At 40.4% G+C, this 22,947-nt stretch overlaps 1 protein-coding gene across 5 annotated transcripts in view; it reads right to left on the bottom strand.

Annotated features, from left to right (window-relative positions):
- Nucleotides 1-884: 884 nt before the first annotated feature.
- Nucleotides 885-22,947, bottom strand: part of phactr2 (phosphatase and actin regulator 2) — a 41,017-nt gene continuing 18,954 nt past the window's right edge. For 3 of the 5 annotated variants that reach the window (XM_087177080.1, XM_023418098.2, XM_023418097.2), the window contains exons 2-13: nt 16,737-16,922; nt 15,258-15,332; nt 14,671-14,811; nt 13,234-13,479; nt 10,244-10,769; nt 9,806-9,984; nt 8,976-9,132; nt 8,570-8,625; nt 7,206-7,267; nt 6,641-6,778; nt 5,750-5,826; nt 885-4,513 (exon numbers count right to left, since the gene is read on the bottom strand). In XM_087177080.1, coding sequence (XP_087033206.1) covers nt 4,498-4,513; nt 5,750-5,826; nt 6,641-6,778; nt 7,206-7,267; nt 8,570-8,625; nt 8,976-9,132; nt 9,806-9,984; nt 10,244-10,769; nt 13,234-13,479; nt 14,671-14,811; nt 15,258-15,332; nt 16,737-16,922 — 1,859 coding nt within the window. In that variant the 3' untranslated portion in view covers nt 885-4,497. The remainder of the gene's footprint in view (nt 4,514-5,749; nt 5,827-6,640; nt 6,779-7,205; nt 7,268-8,569; nt 8,626-8,975; nt 9,133-9,805; nt 9,985-10,243; nt 10,770-13,233; nt 13,480-14,670; nt 14,812-15,257; nt 15,333-16,736; nt 16,923-22,947) is intronic. The other 2 variants (XM_087177081.1, XM_087177082.1) reach the window with 2 other exon arrangements.

Consider the following 22,947-nt stretch of genomic DNA (forward strand, 5'->3'; position numbering starts at 1 on the left):
CATCTTGTTGCGTTTTTGTGGAAAAAAAAAAAATCAATACCCCACAAATCATGTTACCTTACCGTGAATTTCACATGATCAAGAAAAGACTACATGATAAAGATAAAAGGCTTTCAATCAACAACAGCAGCAGCAGCAGTCTGGTTTATGGCTCCTGTGTGAAATTAGAGATTTGATTTGGGGAAGCGATGGAGGACACTTTACAGCAGCAAACATTCACAAAACAAACATTTTCATGAACTGGTGTATGTCTCCAGAATTGCAAATTAAAAGTGGCAGTCAGGAAAGCCAGAGTCAAAATGGATGTGAATGTTTTAAAACAACTCAACTGGAATTTTAGAGAAAAACTTTCTGAAATTAAGCAGTTATTTTATGTTTTACACTTTAATTCCACATAGTCTGCAGTGGATAGAAATGTAGGGTGTGTTTATAACTCCTACAGCTTCTTTGGGTCTCTTAACTCTGAAGGTTTATTGTGTTTATTTTTGCAGTCCTGTACGAGGTGAGATGAAACCAGACGGCAGCCATAAAGGTTTTTACAGGACTCCCCCTTCTGATTAATACTGACAGGTTATGACTAAACATCAGCTGCCAAGGCTCCTCCACAATATCAACTGCTTAGTTTAGATATACTTATTCCCAATTCTGGACTAAAATATGGAATTAGACATCAGTGTTGAAAAAAAATAAAAATTGTAGATGTGGTCTGTCTGTGGACTCTCTAAGATAACACCAAGCTCTTGTCTGGATTTACCCAAACAAGATTTCTAAAGCTTCTTATTGGGCACCACTTTATCTTAACATGTCAATTTAGCATTAATATGCAGCATATGAACACCTCATAAATGATCTGTAATACACTATAATGTAGTTGTAATCAAATATAAGGACATATAAAGTGTTTATTAATATATTTCGCCCACAGTTATAACTTCTCCTATGAAGCATCCTGTTGTATACATAGTTAATGAATGACCGATAACATATAACATGGCTGTAATAATGATAACAAATCCTTTATACACATGTACAAATGACAGGCAGGTTTTAAACCGTTCATAAATGTGTTTAAAACTTGTGAAGACATACTATATAAAATTACACATATACTATATCATGTTTAATAGTTATCAATGCTTCATAAAAGGAGTTAAAGTTGTTAACAAATACATTCATAAACGCATAAAAATGTCTTTATATCTGCTCACTACATAATCATTTATTCATTGACTATATACTGCTTATACACCGAGTTAAAATACAGTGTTACCAGTTATGCTTCAACTGCTTTAACTTATCTTATTTTTCTAAGGTGGGTGTAAGCAACATGTTCATGTTTACTTCACTGCGACAGGAGCAAAGCTGCGAAAAGAAGTAAGACTTTTTATTTGTTTATCTGATATAAGAGCTTTCTGGTCTTTTATCACAGTATTTGCTGTTGGTGTGCACCATGTTTGCTTTTATAGAAACTGATTTCACACTGCGTGCAACCAATCAGACGTCTATTTCCTGTTCTTATAAAATTCAACTGGATTGTTGAAACTTGAGCTTGTTTAAAAAGTTGTTGGGATCATGTCAAAATGTGGAGCTGTATCCTGTCATCTGAAGAAATAAATCAAACGTGAGGTCCAGAGAGGATTATTCTTTGCTTGCATTGCACCTCTTGACTTCACTTAAAACGAAAGTGACGCAGAATATTAAATAATAATCCGATTTATAACTACCTGTATAATGTTTTGTCTATCATCTGCTTAGGGAACAGGTAGGTTTGATAAAGACATGACAGTTATTCAAGACATTAAGCTTGATATTCTGCCTGGAAACAGCACGTGTATGTGCGCTGTGCTGCTCATTTCATTACCAGTGTCCGGGGAGGATAAAAAAAATAAAAATAAGACGACTAAAATCAGAGCTTAAAACGTTCACATCGAAGTTGCATTGTATCATATTGGTAGTAAAGTTGATTTCAATGTATGCACATGCTCAATATACATTCTGTACAAAATAATCAATATATATAACAACATAGACATTGACACGAATGAATACTGTTGGTTTCTTTTCCATCACTGTACATCATTTCATGTTACAACCTCCGCACATTCGGAAGCAGAGGGAACACATCCGTCCTTTTCGGTTACTATTTGCCAGAATGACGAGTGTTGTGAAGGCTGGAGGTCTTTTATTTGAACACAAGCCTTTGGACGTCAGCAAGCTCAATCTGTCAATCACTTGTCAGCAAACATCGTCTATCTAGTTCAAATATGCTGGGAATGAAAAATTACTAATGTTTTTGTTTAATTTTGATATGAAAATCCACAATGAGTGAGCTGTCATGTTTTGTTTTGTTCTCCTCTACCAGCTTCTCATATTTAGTCCTTAAACATCTCTGACAGGTTTGATCTGTTCTTTTACATCTGACTTTTCATCTCCGGTAGCTCAGTCAACACAAACACAACCACACAAAAACAGCTGACAACTCATCCCCTTTAAACATGCATCTTGAGGTTTTTTATTTTAGTGTGCAAAATACAAAATGTAATCGTTATGTGTGAAGTATTAAAGGGATAGTTCAACATTTTGAGAAACACTCATAATCAAATTTTTTGTCAGGAGTTAAATGAGAAGATTTAGTCTGTGCGCTAAATATGAAACAAGCAGGCGACTAGCTTAGCTTAGCATAAAGACAGGAGAAAGAACAGCTAACTGTTCTGTTCAAAGGTAAAGAAAAGTCTTCTTGCTAAGCTAAGCTAATCATCTGCTGACTGTATCTTCATATTAGGCATACAGGCATTAGGATGGTGTCGATCTTCTCATCTAATACTTAGCAAGAAAGCGAATAAGTGCATTTTAGAGTAGGAACTAATGATTGCTTTGATTATCAATTAATATGACGATTCGGTATTTTTTTTTGTTTTATGTATAAAATGTCATAAAATATTGAAAAATCCATGTTAGAATTTCCCAAAGCCCAAGCTGATATCTTCAATTTCAATTTAAATTGCTTGTATTATCTGACCACAGGTATTCAGTTTAATATCATATGAGAGAAAAAAGCATCAAATCCTCCTCTTTGTTTCAAAATATTTGTAGTTTAACTGATTAGTGTATTTCCAGAAATACCAAACAGTTCCCTCATATTTTCGGATTAATGGTAAAATTCTACAGTTTGGGGGTAAAAAGAGAAATCCAGCTGTGTTGATGATAACAGACTGTTACGGCCGGATTCAAGGTGCACGTTAGGGCAAAGTGTAAAAGGGCCATTTGTCAGGAAGCCTGTCTTACGTAACTGTCATCGGCTGACAAGATTAAATTGCAAAAGCATGTTCAAGGGAATGGAAAAGTACTTCTCCACTTCTTTGAGAGGCCAGCTGATTGCTTCAGTGGTGAAACTCTTAGTGCCTCTCTGCTCTATATTCATAAAACCTTCATATGAAGTCCACCCAACAAATATCAAATCAGCCAACTTTCAAATGTGCAATCAAACTCCTGCTTCTTCTTTGGCACCAAGATACTCTGAGTAGGAGCTCCAGCCAAAAGCCTAAAATGAAAAACTGAAGTCAAAGAATGAAAAGTAGATCCTCTAAACGGCAAGTCCAGCACTTTGTGATTCGACGTCTGGTGCTTAATAACTCAACACAGGATATATGATGGTAAATGGTTATCATGTATCACCATGAAGAGTGCTGAGGGATTAGAAGTGGCTAGAACTGCAGCGATTTCCATTGCACTTCACTCTTAATGCCTCCGGTACCCAGCGCCCCCTCAGCTTCAGAACTTATAAATATTAACACTCGCAGTTTATTCTTCATCTACATACTCGTCTTCATCCTTACAGGCTATAATTCTTATGATATAATGCCCTCTAGTGGCAATATACTTTAAATATGTCTATAAATGAACTGCAGTATTTCAGATTCAACTCCGAGAGGCACATCGGAGCGGAACAAACTGCCTCTCCTTCCCTCTGATCTATGACACAGGCACTGACATCAGCACACAACCATCCAATCACTCCCATTTCCTGTGCCATGAGGACGCCCATATATGGCCACTTTATGTCAAGGCATACCATGGCATGGACTCAAACTCAATAGCCACAATCATTACTACAGGGGTCATTCTGCCCCTTTTCCTCACCGGAACCTCTCATCACAAGGCCTGCAGTGAACCAAAAAAACAAAAATCATCATTTACCAGCAGGCTCTGGCCATCTACAGTAAATCAATGGTTCTAATCAGAGCGCTATACACACACACACACACACCACTGTTGTGACTATGGATATGTGTTGTATGTTTCACAGGTGCCCTTGGATGGCCGAGGCCTTAAGACACACCTGTAGCTGTCACTATAGATGTAACAACATCAGGGGCAAGAGGATCCCAAAGCGGAGTGTACTGAGCTGTGCACTGAGGGTCTGGAGGGCCGGGAGACTGCTGGGAGCTGTGGACGGGAGAGCTTGTGGTGCCGACGTCCAGCTGGCAGTAAGAGCACTTAGGGCCGATGGAATCTGAAAACACACACACAGGCTTCATTCATGAGACAGTACATGATAATAAATAACAATTATAAGATATACATATATATTATATTGAACAATAAAAAAACAATATCAAACATTTGTTGGTTCCAACTTCTCAAAACTGCTGCTTTTCTTTGGCATATATGAGAGTAAACTGTATATCATTGAGTTTTGGAGTGTTAACTGAATAAGAAAAGCTACCTCAATATATCACTTTGTGGCTGGTTTGTGAAGTTTCATGACATAGTTTAATTTCAGCACAGCTAAGCCTGACTTAACCACCTGTGTGGAACTGAAATGTTGTATCTTCCTGGGGCAAAAATCTCTTCAGATTACTGGCACTGTACAGAAATCTGCTTAGCCAAAACATTTTAACAGGTGCTGGTCAAAGCAGCGTATATTCAAGTCTAATCCAGTTATACAGCCAATTATCTACCACAACAATATGCTGGTCCATTTTGAGCCAGTGGCTTTAGAGATTGGTATAATGGTGTTTCTTTCTGCCAAAGATTTTTGACTATTTGAAATGTTGCAGCAGTAGAGAACAAAACGTATTCCTGCTATCTAGACTCCAGGTTAAATAAAGGTTAAAAAAAAGGTGGATTTAGGAGGACTTGTGTGCGCCTAATATAATCGGATTTGTCAAAAGACCTTGGTGAAGCTAGACTGTTCTCCTGAGGGCTGAAAAACAAATTAAACAGTATTACAACACATGCAGGAGATTTGCACAAAACAAATGATATTCATCCTTAGAAACTGGATTCTCTAAATTTGTTTTTTATAATTGAGCAAAAATATATAGAATTCGTATCAGACAGTGAATGTGACAAACATTGAGAAATTTCTCCTAAGGGTTAATCCAAACATTGCAATCTCATATTGTGCAGTTGTTTTAAAAACATATTATAGGTTTTTACTGGTGGACATATTCTCTGTACAGCGATACAATATAAAACCATGTCACACAGATCTAATAACATACGAGAGAGTGAACCTGAACTTTATTGGCAATCCATGCCCAAGGCTAATGAACTGGAGCTGACCCAGGTGTATATCACGACTTCAATGTGGTTAGTGAAAATGGCTTCGGGGGACCAGAGTAATATACATATTGATCATTGTGAGCTAATAAAGAGCAGGATTCGCAGTGATAAATTACTAATGAAGCGTAAGTTATCGTCAGAGTCGGGGCTAAATGGTGGAGGCCATCGACCGCTTGAGTACCTGGTGAACTGTTTGCTGTCTTCATGAACCTCCATCTCTCGGCTCTTAAACTCATTCAGCTCCTTACGGATAGCAGCCTGAGGGGCAGAACACACACACACACACACACACACACACACACACACACACACACACACACACACACACACACACACATCAAATCAAAGCCAATAATCAACTATGTCTCTGAGGCTGATATCTAACAGTCTTTGAGGGCAGCCTTTGCTTTAGGGAACTGCCCACAATTCATAAAATAATGTTGTAATGTTGACAGTCCAGAATTTAAAACAGTGCTGGAAAGGACAAGGTCAAATGTATGAAGCAGCACACATGTGTCTTGTTCTTTGTTCTCTCTCTTATGTTGATTTATTATTGTCTCTTACTATCAAACAACATAAATAATGATATAAAGGTTTACTGCACCAAATAACTTGAACTGAAAAATAAGTCTCGCATTTTGACTGGTCATGGAAATCCCACAAAGAGCATGAAGTTCTGCCCCTTTCCTCACACTGCCTTTGTCTCGCCCTCTTGCACCCAGGCGTTCGTGCTGATTACGGAGGTGATGCAAATTCAAGTCTGTGAGGGTTCAGTGTTTAGGATTTAGGGTGAGGGACATCGGCACTAGGGTGTGTGATTTCTCTGTGCTGTGTAGTTCTACACGTCAACAGCAGGGGGCAGGCTTGACACAGATAGTGTCCTCCAGCACAGCGTCGTGCAACATCCACTTCACGGTCCACAGTTTACTGTGTGTAATTTCGGTCTGGGGTTGTTTATCAGTGCTCTGCTAAGTTTGTGGCAACAGTTAAAGGCCTTTCCTGTTTCAACATGACAAGTTGCCTGTACACAAAGCAAAGTGCATTTTACAAAGCAGTGTATTAACTGTTGTACCTTGTCAGCGGGAGTAAGCCGTGTCCAGGGTTTGTCTGCCCGCCGATCGTAATCCTTGGCGTCTGTTACTTCAACATACTCATTGAAACGCAGGATCCTTCGAGCAACAAGCTCTGCCACTGTAGGCCTCACGCTCAACTACACACACACGCACGCAAACACACACAACGTGAAAGAGGGAGAGAAGTTAGATCATAAACATATATTTCAGGAGAAGGCAATGTTCTTCTTTTTAGTTTGAAGTTATAATAAAATCTAACATACTCTCTACGCCTGTGCTCTTATGTTTCATTTTACTGTTGTGCCCTGTATTGATTAATGAATACATTTCCAGGAAGCAGCTGCAGAGACAGAAAACGCCCAACTTCTCAGGAATGCTTTTCTCCTTCAGTTCCACCTCTGTCCACTAGATGGTCCATTTCACCACACAGAGCATCTTTTCTGACTCATAAGGTGGAGCAAAACATATTAGCAGCTAAATATAGACTCGCTCTCTCCTTTCTGTACTCTCTTAAGTGTGTGTGTGTGTGTGTGTGTATGTGTGTGTAGCTGGCGTGTACAGTACCTTTCTGGAGAGTCTCCTTTTAATCTCTTGCTTGGCTTCTTGCTCCTCTGCTTCATTCTTTTCTGCATGTAGAGAACCAGCAGAGTTATTTCACACCTACTGTGTCTGCAACAAGCTTCTGCTTCTATCTATAAGTGGGGGATGTGATTCACTACATTCAACCGTGTCCATGATTATGTAGCGGAGTAACTGCCTTAACATTAACATAGACATATATATATATACTCTTGTTGTGTCTTCGTGGATGTACATTATGTACAATACATGTGTGTAAATAACCAGTGAGTGACTTGGCCTGGGATGCTGGTAAACTCCTTTACCTCTAGTGTTCCCATCAGAGATTGAAATACAAGCCGTCTGGGATTCACAGCCCGGAGAGACCCAACTCTTCTTTTCCACCACCAGAACAAGCATGTAGAACTGTTTTTCTTGTTTCTGTGCTTCTTCCTGAATGAAAAAGTCTTTGTGCTGGACACATCGGATGTACTGAAGTTGCGAGTTGTGCAATAAGTTGCAAACCAATTTATTGCAAAATCTGAGTAAATGGAACAGTACACACCTCCAAACAAGTTTTTGCTCCAGTTCTAACAAGGCACTTTAGTCTTCTTTAACTTTAACAGCCTCAAAGAACCGAGAGTGTCCACTCACACACAGTGTGGCAAAATGTTGAACTTAGTCGGATACAGTATTCGCATATTTGTAGTCATGCTATACTGTTGCACCCACGTTATGTTAAAATTAAACTTTTACAATTAAACTTCTAAAAATTGTAGTTATACCACCTACATATTGGATTTTATTTTTATTTAATTTCCTATGTTAATAATTACTCAGTGTTATGCCACGAAAAACCTGTTTGCTTAAAACTCTTTGAAATTAGTAAGTAATAAGTTAGCACAAAGAGTGAGCTAGCAAACCCTCCTGCAAAACAATTAGTACTGCTCGCATCACAAACTCATTTTATTGACCATTTGAAAGATTATATTTAATAAGAATATATATTTAATTTATCAGAACTAGTGTGTGTGTGCGTGTGTGTGTGTGTGTGTGTGTGTCTTGTGAACAAAGCAGCCTAACTAGCTGACCTGAACTAACTTTTATCACAGTGGTGTACTGTGACTAAAGCAAAAAGAAGAAGTGTGACTGAACACATTAGTTCAGTGTGGGAGACACGAAGCTTCCCACAGATGGAGCGATGAAACACCACAATACCCATTTCCATGAACTCATATTGATTCTTCATCTTGTCATAGCTTGAAAATAATATAAATGATATTACTATTTAAGCCTCTGAACTTAAATAGTAATATATCAGTGGTGCATCACATCTTTCCCCAGTTTAAAAGTGTATTTCAGAAACTTACGCTTGAGGATGTTTCTCTGCTCCAGCTCCTCTGTGGTGGGTCTTTGGCTCAGGCGCCTGAAAAGACAAAAATGTGTTTCTCATACTTTTCAACAAGCAGCAGAAAGCAAATGATTTAAACATTACACTGATTTCTACAGAAAACAACATGAATTATTATTTTTTGTTGTGGATCCAACAGTTGTTTGCCACCATCCTTTCTGCCTCGTCTGGTAGAAAAGGCCAAACTAAACTTCAGCACAGAATTTTACTGTGATTTGTACAAGTACACCGCCCACAACTATACCAAAAAATAATTAACATTCCCTGTTATTAGCCCACAGCGCCGCCAAATCTTTGATGAAAATTCACACCTTGCTACATTTTCACAACATGCTGAATGTGTCTGTGCATGTGTGTGTGTGTACCTGACTAGTTTGCAGCCGATCTGCTGGCGCAGCTCGTGTCTCTCTGTCTCAGAGCTCCGCGGCAGAATGTTTTTCTCCTCCAGCTCTTTCTTGCTGGGTCGGTTCCCAATCTTGATGTTCAGGGTGTCTCGTCGCCGGATCTTGCTGGCCAGAGAGCCTGGAACAGAAACGCAACCTGGTTCTTAGGGCCTTGAAACAACCTGCGTGGAGATTAGCTGCAGAGAACAATTAAGCGTCAATGAAGAAAAGTGACGCATCTGAAGATATAGTGTATGCTACAAAAACAAAAAAAAAACAACAACATGGCATCTAGCTCCTATAGTAGTAGTAGATGGGGCAGGTGCAATTGAATTACAAACCTTGGTTGCTGAGAGATTCTAGAATTCTCAAGTGGCTACTGGGAGATTCTAGAACCTCCACACGCTGCTGGGACATGCTCAGAAAACTCCCAAACAGCTGCTCTGAGATTCTGAAACTCTTGGAGGCTGCTGGGAGATTCTAGAACTCCCATACTTGTTGGGAGATTCAAGAACGGACCTGCCACGCATCAACTATCATGACACCCTCAAAGTCACTTGTTTTTCCTTTTCCAATGCTCAGTTCGACTCATCCCTGGGTGAAACACTGTGCTACCTGATTTGTTTATACCACAAACTGCAGGAGCACATGACTACTTAGTTGGAATGTACATACTGTGTGAAAGCACGGGAAGAATCTAACGTACTTCTTAATGAAGCACCTCACACAGACAAATGTTAGCACAATGGCTGCAGGTGGCATAACAACTTCTCTCCTTTATTGTGTGATGTGTCACAAAGCTACTGCCATACTATTTGTGTACTCGTCTTCCTCCTCCTCTTCTTCCTCCTCATCTCGGTACAGGATTGGGCCGTCAGAGTCAGAGTCGCTAGTTTGGCTGTCTCTCGGCCTATCAGGGATCACTGTCACTTCGGCATTCTCCGTTTTCACACTCAGGCCCTGTGGCTTTTCAGTTTGGCCCTCTGATGACCTGCAGGAAACAAGAAATTATGAGCACACGCATTTGTTGAAGCAGAACAAGTCCTTGGATATCTACTAAATATTAATATTTACTCTATTGGACACAGTTAAGTAAAATCACAGATTTACTATCAACCACTCATTGCTTTAACCAACCTCTGTGTAGATATGTAATGTAGAAGCGTAAGCAACTGACCTGCAGAGAAAGCGAACAGAAGGAAAGGTGTTTTTAAACCTTTCCTTCTTGTATGTCCTAACTAGATTTTTACCTTGGGACGTTCTCCACAGCAGAATCCGTCTCCCCCTTCTTCTTTTCTTCCTCTCCTCCCTCTTCTCCCGTTCTCCCCAGTTTCTCCCCCTGCGAGCTGCTGTCTGTCTCGCCCTCCGTGAAGGAAGTGTCCTCTGTAGCAGCATTGACATGGGGAGACTGGTCTGTGGGTTCAGGAGCCATACCTTTCCGAGTCTCCTCGTCCACAGTTGAGGCATCGGGAGCAGATTGAGAAACAGCTCGACCCCCCTCTGTCTCATTGCCTGAGGCTTTATGTGAGGCAGGCTTGGAGTCTGAGGAAAGGGGCAAGGATTTTATCTCCCCAGGCTGGCTAGGAGTCTCTGCAGAGGCCTTTTGAGGTGCAGAGGAAGAGGTGGGAGTGTCTGATTTCCGGTTGGTCCTTGCATCCTTCCCATCAGTCTGCGCTGCAGTGCTAGTGTCCTTAGATGCACGAGAACGAGGGGTGGAGGCGGAGGTGTGGGTAGTTTTTGTTGCGCCTCCTGTCTTCTTTGGATGGGAGGATTTGGCTGAGGAGAAGAATGAGCAAGAGAAAATGAGAAGGGAAAGATGAAGAGTTTGACTTTTTCTTTCCCCCAGCTGATTCAGTTTCCTCCCACAGTCTGAGGACATGCAAAGCTACGTAAACAAAAATTCTCTGTTGTCTGTAGGTGTGAATGTGGTTCAGTCTATGCAAATGCATCGTCTTACACTAGTATTTACTACAAAGTCCATCTTAAGTCACATTTAGGCATCTCTTTTTGCAGTCAACATAATATCAACATGTTGTTTATGGATTTTTATATGAAAAGTAAAAAAACATAAAGATGTCTTTGGGGAAATATCAAAAATGCCCCTTTTTGCCTCAGCTGGCTAGTGGGGTGTGTTTGCGTCTGTGTTTCATTGACAGCCAGCGTTGGCAGATTGAGCGGTTTTTCGGATGCAATTAAAGCAGGCCACAAATGCAGCTGTTTGAGTCAAAAAAAATCTGGGTCATAACAAATGCGAACACAGACGCAATACACGTATTTTTACATTCAGTGTGGGGATATCGTTCACTCGATCACTGTCTGTCAAGAGTAAACAACTGTAAATTCACTTAAAATTACTGAAAAAAGATGTTCCTTATAACTGCAGAAGTTGCCTGAGAAACAAGTTTTCTTCAGGATCAAAGTCATCCAGTGATAGCTGTCAGTACATCCAAGGGTTCATTCCAAACAGGAATTACTAAAAGCAAATTCAGAGTACATTTTCCAAAATGTAAACAGATATAGTCTAAAAAAGTTGGAGCCCACAGTATAATTCAAGTTTGTTCATATAAGTAGACACTGATTTAATGCAACATTATCCAAAAGACTTTGAAGAAAAAAAAAATCATTTAATTATACTGATATCAAAAATGAAAAATGTAGCTACTTTTATACCATCATGAAACAAAAAAATATAAATTAAATTATTATTTTCATTTTAAAAGAAGAAGATAGGGAAAGCCAGTTAACAAGCAGATGTGTATGCTGCTGCAGAAAAAAAAACATAGCTGGACTTAAAATAGTATGATCAACAGGGCTACACTTCATGATTCATTTCCTTACTTAATCCATTATTATTGGTTATTTTCCAAAATAATCTTTTTTTTTTTTTTTAAAGTATATTTTTTTGGGCTTTTATGCCTTTAATGGACAGCACAGTGGAGAGTGACAGGAATCGGGGAGGCAGAGAGAGAGGGGGAATGACATGCAATGAAAGGCCGTCCGATGCGGGATTCGAACCGGGGCCGACTGCAGCGAGGACTGTAGCCTCTACACATGGGGCGCCTGCTTAAACCACTACGCTACACGACGCCCCCAAAATAATCTTTTGATTGTGCCATCAAACGACAGAAAATTGTAAACATGTCGATCATTATTTGCTGGAACAAAAGATGATGTCCTCCGATTTATTTTTCTGTCCGGCCAACAGTCAAAAACTCACAGCTTAGTAAAAAAGTAAAAGTATTTACATTGACAATTCATACCATTGAATAATAACAGCTGGAGCAATAAACTGCTCTATTAGAACATGCTGGCAGCCATAATATTTTATGACTAGAATAACCACTTTTAATCACATCTTTAAAACTGAGACAAATATAGAATACCTAAGGTAATACTGACTGAGGCAGTACTTTAAGTGTCTGTAAAGTGTCTTTGTGCGCTGGTAAAAGCAGCCTGAGGGACGGGATGAACTTAGAATGTTATTCAAACCCTAATGAAACAACTTTTGTACCATTTCTCTGATAACAACAGAAAAATACACAGAGCCCTTCAGCAAAGACTGCGTGAACATCACATGCAGTATTCTGGGCTCCCGTCTGTTTCCTTTACCATGCTGTAGGCACCACACGCACGTGCACACGCACGCACACACACACACACGCACGCACACACACACGCACACACACACACACACACACACACACACACAGACAAGGGGTGGTGATCATGCCCTAGCATCATGCCGTCAGTCAAAAGCACATGAGGTTGTCAGAGCTCATTTTATATTTCATGAAAGCCATGCGACAAAAACTCCTCACGTGCTCTCTCTCTCTCTCTCATGCACACACACACACACACACTTGTAGTGTAGAGGCGTTTACAGAGCTACAAAAATAAATCTTCACTTCTGCTTTCTCAGAAAACAGACAGGGAGAGACCATAACTGCAACACTCCTACAGTTACTCACTTGACTGAAAATCCCTTCTAATGAGGAAAGGACACTATCGAGAGGGAGAAACAGGGAAAAACTAGTTTGTAGGCACTTGACAGAAACTTGACCATCACTTCAAACACATGACGGAGTGCACATTAAGCCATGGTTTACAGGTGCAGTCGGTTTCATAGTGAGTATTCTTTCTTTTCAAACAGTGATACAAGCACATTGTCCATGCAGGGAGGCAGGCAAGGCGAGAACAAGGGTCAGGCAAACTGTCTTCAGTCCCAACTCGCTGAACTTACCAATCCCACGACTAGTGGTGTTAGTGCTCCGCGGGTTAGCTTTAGCCTGAGTGGACGAGCCTGCCTTCCCTGTGGTTTTAGTTGTCTTTTTAGTCGCCAAGGTCCCCTCTCTGTGCCTGCTCGTGCCTGCGGTGCCACCCGCAGGTTTGGAAGAGGCGGGCAGAGTGGCACTTTGCTGCTTTTTAGACTGAACGTCTCGAGGTCGCACCTGGTTAGCCCGGGCGAGGGGTTTAGTATCACACCTCTCTGAGCAGAGCAGAGGAATCAGGAAGAAAATTTTAGAGGTTAAAACGGAGACTGAAAGCAAGACAAAAGATGCACATCTGTCCAATGGACGTGCACACAAACAAACGAAGACAGAAGACATAATGAAAGATAAAGAGCGAGTTGGAAAGACCGAATGAGGATGATGTTTAATCTATAGTCTTGCACATCTTTTCCATAAGATTAACAGATAAAACTAACCCGTTAACCTTCCAAACCTCCAGTATGATGGTATGTGTGCACCGTTACTGTATTTGCAGTGTTTGTTACCTGTGCCTTTCTGATTATTGATAAATGAATGAACAAATGGCTCTGAGTTCAATGCTAACAGGGTTGAGATGAAAACAGCACAACACTTAAGCAGCATCAGAGGGAAGAACAGTGGCCTGTCTCCTGGGGGAGAGGGAGGCATTAGGAGATGGAGCTTCTGCTCTGTTCAGACTGTGATCGCCTGCTGCAGGCTGATATAATGGGAATATCTATTTGAACACATTAGGCCCGGTCAGAGATCCCACAGAGGATTCAATGTCAGGCAGAAAACTGCTGCCGATACAAATGCATTCCACGACCAGGAGTCAAAGATTTCAAAGCAACCGACGTCTAAAAAAAGCTACAACATTTAGTTCTAGCATATAAAAATAGAATCGCTAAAGGGCTGTAAAAAGTCCCACATTCCTGAGCAACATGACATGTTTGGAAGAGTGAAACCACATTGATCAATCTAACATTTAGTAGCTGCTCGGCTGTCAAGGATGTTTTTCCTGGTATGTGCTTATCGGCACACAACACAACATTATTCTACAGTGTCTCACCTCTGTGGATGAGACCATCTTTATTTACCAAAATAAATGTACAAACTAGAACCACAACATCCTGAAAAACGTGTCTACAAATAAGCACTGGAATATATTTATCTAATCAAACTGATTTAGGGAGTACCTTGGAGAGAAAACCTTTCTCTTATCTTTTTTTTTTTCATTTGCCATATTTTTTCCTTATTTCCTTCTCTGTGCAGAAATTTCTTCATGTGAACATCAGTGAGAAGCTATTTTCTCTGCTCTAAAGCCTCAATTGATACAGAGATGCCAGTGTTGAGGATCCAGTTATCTCTAGAGTACAGGTCACAGTAGGACAAGAGCTCATGTTAGACACAGCTACTGATGCAGAAGTTACCTGTTTTGTCCTCAGTGCTGACGGGCCCGCTGGCCTGTTCCTCCTGCAATGTTTCTGGAGACTCAATGTCAACCTTGACCTCCTCTGATGTCACACTGGATGTGGCGTGGCCGTTGAGATTTTCACTGCCGACTGGCTCGTCTAGAAGAGAAAAGAAGAACTGTTACCGTAACTGAAATCCACCAAATCACTAATGTTCAGTTGCTCTGAAGCAGAGCTCAAATTTGTATTTCAAGCTGCTGCTGCTGTTACTGGCATTGCTACAGACAAATGGAATTGCATTTCACTGGACATGGTATCTTTAGTGTATATGAAACATTTGAAGTGTGAAGGACACTGAGACAGAAAGACAAATATATGTAGTTGATGAAAAATAAATCATTAAAGAAGCGGTTGAGATGTCAGATCTCACAAATGACAAAGTTTCCATCTGGGTTTTTTAAGTGACTTGGATTCTGAGTTCTAATTACAGCTCTATCACCGGCCAATCACGGTCATGTTGAGTGTTGGACGGCTTCATCATTTCCCTCTTTTTATTTTTATTCCCAAAGTAATTAATGTCTGAGATTTTGCGCAATCAGACAAACCTTGGTCAGGGATGAGAACTCCTTTTCTGATGAGCTCCTCCCTCGTTTGTCTGGTGGAGATTTTTCTCTCTAGAACTGAAAGATGAACAAGGTCAAGGTCAATGTCTGATTCAACAGGGGAATTCTACTTGGTCTTCCTTTATCTAGTCTTCTGCAGCAATGAATTTACACAGAAATCTGCGAAAGCATTGCACAACAGCCACACCATTATCCTCCTCTTATTGCGAAAGCATCGTTGCCCCCCCCCCCACAGGAGGAACTAAGCCGATTCTGCCATCGTGCTGCAATCTTACATCATCATCACCTAATGAGCACGGTCACAGTTGACTACACAATTAGAGCTGAAAATATTAATCAATAATCAATCGGTGAACCGACAAAAAGCTAATGGACCGATCATTTTTCAAGCAAAAACATTAAACATTGTCTGATTTCAACCTCTCAAACATGAGGATTTGCTGCTTTTCTTCATTACGTACGACAGAAAACTGAATATCCAAACTGAATGAATTTGAAGACACTGCCTTTGGTTCTGGGGGATTATTATGCACTTTTTCCCTTAATTGTGCTTGATTGTCAAAAAAAGATGCTCCAAGCAAAGTTAAATTCTCTGAATGTCCGTGTTTGTTTTCTCTTCAAAATACATGGTTTAAATAACTGGGCTCAAAATCAAGATTCACATTTTTTTTTTTTTTTTTTTTTTTTAATTGCATTTGTATAAAGTTATGCCACCGTCCATTTACCACTGTTTTATACCTTTAAATAACAAGGGATTACTGGGGATCAAATTAAAGGAGATAACACCTGAGCAGACTACATCAGCGGAATATAATCAAGAGGAGAAAATACTGATATGACCTCCATGAAAAAGATTAAATGGACTCCATAACATATCGACTGCAAGTGCAGATGTAGTAAGGCTCCAGGGATGATGCACTCTAGCTGCTCCTGACCTCTGACATCCAAAAACTGAACTCCTCAAAAGAGGAACTTGACACAATGATCGATGAAGTATTACACAAAAAGAACTACAACCAAAATGCTAATGGCTAAAGTTTCCCTCCCACTTAGTGTGTTATACCGACTCTGCTTTTTCTCCAACCAGCACAGACGCCTGAAATCCACTAGCAGGACATGGAGGTATGAAGCATACATACAGCTACATAAAGGAGAGAGGCTCACCACACCTGGCAACCGTAAAGAAAACAGTCTCTGCTTTCTGTATTTGCTTCTGTTCCTTTTTATTTCCACGTCGGCGCTTCAGGAATGAATTAGTGAAACCAAAGCGTTCACTCTTTTCCTTTTACAGCTCTTCTGGGAGCAACGTTGCTCCTGTTCACACTTAATGTTCAGCACAAATACAGAAACGTAAGCCATGATGTTGCACAGACGGTCAATTGAGGAGAGCAAATCAGAGGCCTCTCGTCAACCTGCTCGTACAATGACATTAAAATACAACCCACACGCAAGACGTCTCACCTTTGGAAAGATCCTGGAACTTGTCACTTGTCTTCTTCTTCCTCCACTTCCAGGGTTTGAACAGCTTTCCCAGTGACGACAGCTTGCCTCGCTGCTGCCGTGATGCAGGGGCATTCTGGGTATTGGTGGCGCTGTCCACCACCACGTCACAGCTGGCCAGCGATGATGATTTCTCCAACCCATCGACTGGAAGACACACATATACAAAAAAATACAACATCAGAGTAAGCAACAGCTGAAAAGGCAGAGAAGTATTGTCATAAAGCATAATGTTGACATATGTCAGTTCCACTCTACAACTCTTTCTAACTCTGTCTCTGTACAGTATTTGTAGTGTGTGTTCTCATGTGTGTGTTGGCTAGATCCCTGTCCTTCCACAACTCCTCCTCTTCCTGTTGAAAGATTAGAGGTGCTGTGAACCTTCTGGAAAACTGCAGATTGTGTGTGTGTGTGTGTGTTTATGTGCGTGCGTGCATGTGTGTGTGTGTGTGTGTGTACCATACTGGAATCTTACAGAGGAAAGAGAGGTGGTGTGTGATTCCTCAGATTCAAGCTCAGGGGGGTTTTTGTTTTTGCAGCCACATAACACTGCTGAATCGCTCACGCCTCCTGAGTGTATGGAGCCCAGCAGGAATCAAAAGTTTACGCAAACTTAAATGATTTTTTTCCATGAATCATATTATTTGTGATCTCGAAGTAGTTAATCCATTCCCCCGAAGGAATGTCAAGTTTTAAGCCGTTTTCAGAGAAGACACTTGGGACACTTTACTGTCAGCTCACTTGTTTCTAATTCCACATCCGTTTTGATGATTTCTTTCACTTTCAAACTCTTCAGCCTAAAACAATGCCGACTCAAGTGACATCACATGAGGCAGTTTAGCAGATTTCACCACAAAAGGCTTTATACAACTTTTTCACATATGCATCGGTGTAACAGACTCAACAAACACCCGCATTTTCATGCACAAGCCCAAAAATAAAATGTAAAATTTTGTTTGGTTTTTTGCTTCACCCATCAAAAGTGGAATATAAAGACTGTACTAATACCACTGTGAGGGAAACACTTGGGAGCCATAGCCTCAAGTCTGAACCAATTACAACAGCACGACAGCTGTTGCAGTGATGATCCTGAAATTCTTTGCTCAGATGGAATCAGGAGACTTGGCGCTTTTGAGTGACGTATAATTTGTCAAGGTTGTGTCTGTGTGCAGACCAAAACACCTGAAGTTGCGTTAACGAGGCCAAAGTCACATGGATGGGACTGTGCATCTAAAAAGGTTTAGTTATAACATTCATTCCAGTTAACCCCCCTCCCCCCCAAATTTCTCTGTCACACAGTTTTGACAGAAACACAATAAAAGGTTGGTAGAAGTAGCAACTAAGTCAGCAAAAATCTCCCAGATTTCCCATTGACCAACACTGGAATTATTAGTGAGATAAACTTTTCCACATTGATGACTAAACTATTGTTTGAAGGCTGAATAAAAACAATGCAGCTGAATCCCAGGAAATAAAAATAATTAATAAATAAAAAAAACTCATTCGTAACATTTTCTCTGGTGGAGCAAATCCATATTCTAACCTTCAGCTCAATGAAAAACAGTCAGCTCCCAGCTGATTGGTCGGCTCTCATCAGTGCTGACAGACTGATCATGCCAATACTAGATGTTGATAGCCATCTGGCGCTCAATACGCCTGACTGATGGGAATTAAACTGATGAGTGTAAACTGCCTCTGATTGCTGCTTACTGGTGACGGCGGATCAATGTAAGAGCAAAGCGTATTATATCAGATATAAGGATGAAGTTAAAGTCAATCATCTTCTTACTATGAGTTAGAACAGTTTTTCAGTTATTATTATCATTAAGGTTGGCTGAGTTAGATAAAGATGATGTCACATATCCATGCACCAATCAGGATTTACCATGGAATCAAAATCTGATGATTGTTGCTTATTTAGTCATGAAATCTGAACGTTATAGAGTAATACTTAAGATTTAAAGCCAAGCTTTTGGGCCTTTAAATCATTTGGTGGCCTGCAGAAGAGTTAAATTGGACAAAGTAGGATTATTATGTCAAGAACCAGATGTCTCCACAGCCTGAACTATAAAGTGGGGTTCCAATAATGAAAAGCAATTGTGCTCTGTAAAACACAGCAAGACATAAAAACCATGCAGGTATGATTGCTCCCAGCCAGACTCTGCTCACCTTATGACCCTGACCCATGTACGTACACAACATGGCAATTAAGAGCACAAAAACCAAGAGAGAAGACAGGGAAGAGTGCAGTGCAGAGCCCAGTACATGATCTCCCCAGACACTCATTTAGCTCTCTCTCTCGCACACACATATACATCCACACACACACACACACACACACACACACACACACACACACACACACACACTCTCACATACTCATTTCCTGTTTCTGTGTTGATATCAAATCGCAACAATAGGTGCATTTCAGCAGCTGCTTTGTGCTGCTAATGATGGGAAAATCAGTAACAGCGATTATCATCACCATTAGTCCAACTATTAAAACCTCTAGTGGGAACCAAATATGGACAATGATCCAACTTATTACATGCAGAGAACCGAGGAGAGAAAGAAGAGAAAGCGAAAGAGTGAAGAGGAGCAAGGGAAGGATTATTGTTAACTTTAGAGAGCACGGTTCTCTAAACACACTTCTCTTTGTGAAAGTACCGAGAGTGAATAGGTACTTTAAGAAAAAGGGAAGATTTGATTTGAGACTCATGTGTGTCACATAGCAATACAGGAAATGGATATTTGAGTACGCTTACATTCCTTTGTCGCACACATTCAGTTCACCAGACATTCACAATGAGTGTGTTCAGTTGCAAAAATCTCACAAATCAACTTTTGTGAGTCAGTAAATTACATGTGCAGCCACTTTATTACACCGTTAATTGATCCCAGTCCCGTTCTACAGCATTCATTACGTCAGAGGTTATTTTCGGGGTTTTTTTTCCCCCCAAAGAAAATCCAGTACTCCTGTCCACTAGACCTCTGGTTCCCATAATGGGGTGTCAAGAGGATAGGCCGAGGGTGCTGCAAGATTTGTTCATTTCCATTATTCTAATGTACATTTAAATAGCTTTTCATTATAGAAACATTTGCAACATTTCTATGTAAAATGTCAAAACATGTGTGCTAATTTTACTTTTGAAGAAAACAAAGGAAATACATTAACCAAGTAGTATACCTGATTTAATCAATTGTTTATATGAATAAGTTAAATAGTGACTCTGCACCACAACAGACCTATTTTAATTCACTTAATTTTTATGTCATGGGTAAGGGTGAGCAAACAGGCAGCTTCATGGTCATCCACCCCAACTCCAACTCACCACTTCACGCCTCTGACATAGAATCCTGTCAGCAACAAAGGAAGTAACAGCATGAACCACCATCCGTAAACAAATACAGAATTGAATATAGCTTCACCTCAAAGTCTTCCGAAACACAAACTTGTACAGTATGACGAATGGAATTAGATACGGATGTAAGATGTAAGCCCTAAGGACAATTGTTCATTTATTAATCTGCTGATTACAACAATGGTAAGTATTATGTGGATAAGCAAACCTCAGTCAATTGAATCAAATTCAAATCCTTCCATTTCACACAGGAACTGCGAAAGGTTGCACTTTTTTTTTTTTTTTTTTTAACACAGCAGTCCTGCAAGAGCGATCCGTCCAAGAAAAGCATTGGATTTTTACCAAAATAATATTGACTACAGCTTTTTAATTACGCCGATGTGGCTCGAATCCACCTCGACTTTACTCTGGGATGTTGTTACACAAAACAAATGCTGACTCGACTCCATGATTCCACACTGGATTTCATAGCAAGGCGTTTTATTTTGCAACAGATGACTCGATCGCGATATCATGCTACAGGGGCGAGTTGGGATTTGGATATGAAGCAGCTGTGGAAGTGGGTGGAATAATCAGAAACACAACTTGAGACACAGCAGACATCTGAATGAATAAATAACACACAGGATTTGTTCAGTCAGCTGTAATTATTGTGCCAAGATGCACATGCCGATGATGTTAGAGTCATACTCAATTTGTATGTAATCCTGTATGTTGAACTGGTTTAACCGCCGTTCAGCCTGGCAGTTATATTCATGTTTTCAATGGCATTATATGGCATATATTGTCTGGCACAACATCACAGGGTTTAAGTGGCAATGTACTGTGACAAAGCTGCCAGCATGTTTTTTTTTTCAGACCTTATAGCAGGAACATGTGTTGAGGAGGAGGGGGAAAGGGAGAGGCTTCCTTCCTTCGCTACAAGTCACCGGGGAGGGAAGAACCAGACATCACGAACAGAGGAAGAGGGATGGAGGGGGAGAGAGAGGCGAAGAGAGACAAAAGAGGGGAGAAGAGAAAGAGGGGGAGAGGTGGAAACTGAGGCGGGGGGGACGACGACATGGGAAATAGGAGGGCAGAAAAAGGGGGAAGGAAAGGAGAAGAAAAGAGGGCAACAAGAGGTGTTGGACGAGAGCGGAGGGAGGGTGGACGCTGGGCATTAGCTCCAGTTTTAACACTTGGGTCATTTCTTCCAAATCTTTCTCCAATGTAGGACAGAGAAGCACATTACAGCCTAACTCATGATTCTCACAGGACCAAGCAGCTTGGATTAAGTCAAGAGTAACAGACCTAAAAGAAATCAAAAAGGAAACCACAGCTTTACAGTATTTTAACGTACGCTAATAACTCATCAAGGCTCACAGGATATCCATTTAATGTTATGGTCTTTCAGTAAGACCCTGACAGAATCACTTCCCCCTCCTGCTCTTAGTACTGTAGATTCAGCATTTAAAGCACATCACATTGTCATTATGTAATCCATAACGCAGCCAAATGCAGACGATATGCATCATTATTATTGCCTCAGGTTCCTAAGCATGTTGGACTAAGTGCTCCACTAAACAGTTTGGGTTTTACTCTAAATGCTGACAGCGTCATAAAAAAGGTCCAGTTTTGTTTTCATCCGGCGTCCTTCGTCCCTTCCTGCACCTCACGGCCTTAAAGCCTTCCCATAAAAAATGTGAACCAATGTGAAATGTTTACAGACAGACCGACCATGCAAAGCATGCAAACATTTTTAAGCATGGAGGTATAGCATCTCCTGATCCCCTGAAAGTTATGTATTATAGTTAATGTCCCTCTGTAACTGAAACTTGATTAATATGCCACTTATTTTCTCTAGTAATGATTTTTCTATACAATATCAGAATACAGTGAAAAGTGAAGCCACGCTGACGGCTTCAGATTTCACCAAACAACAATCCAACATCCCAATATAATCAATTTTCTCTCATAGCTCCAGCTTCATTATCAGTGGAGTTCTCTAAAGAAGTAAAGTTCTCCTTCAGTGAATGAAAAAGATTATGATACATCCAGTTTAGGAGCCAGCAATTTAAGTCGAAGGCTTTGTAACTGTTATCCAAACACCTGAGTGACTTTATGTTGTTTGAGTAAGAGCTGCAACCATTAGTCGAGGAATTGATTAGTTCATTTACAGAAAATTAGCATCAGGATCAGTTTTCATAATTGAATAATCGTTTTAATCAAGCGAAACCGCAAAACCTTTGTTGGTTCCAGCTTCTCAAATGGGAGGATTTGATGCTTTTCTTTATGGTATATGACAAAGCTGCTCATTATAATGGTCCCTTTTCACAATTTTTTGACAGTTAATCGATAATCAATAATGAAAGTACTCATTATTTGCAGCTCTAGTGAAAATTAACATCAATGTAGATGATTTGATGCTTCAGTGATGTTGTCAATAATCAGAAATCTGGCAAATGAAAGCAAGAACAAACTAGAGAGGCACTCATGGAGCACAGTCCTCCACCAAGGCCAATGTCAAACAACCTCCACCGGACTTCAGAGAAAGAAAATTCATATTCATAGTAAATGAGCGAGATCTGCCGAAAATGTAATTGGTTCTTCCCTGAAAATGTTCCATGCCTGACCCCTCCAACAAGTTCAATGCAAAAAGTGCGTAATCCTGCTGACAAATAAAAAGACACAGATGAAAACATAACCTCCCTGGAGGAACATGCAGATCCTTCCACACAGGGCCGGAGCTGAACTCAAAGCAGCCGTACAGGATCTTTGTTTAAATAAAATACAGTCTAAAAGGAACTAAATTTATATTTAGATCTGGCAAA

Source organism: Seriola lalandi, unplaced genomic scaffold (assembly GCF_002814215.2).
Source record: "Seriola lalandi dorsalis isolate HSWRI2012SDOR001 ecotype SW California unplaced genomic scaffold, Sedor1 jcf7180002054580, whole genome shotgun sequence".
Lineage (NCBI taxonomy): Eukaryota > Metazoa > Chordata > Actinopteri > Carangiformes > Carangidae > Seriola > Seriola lalandi.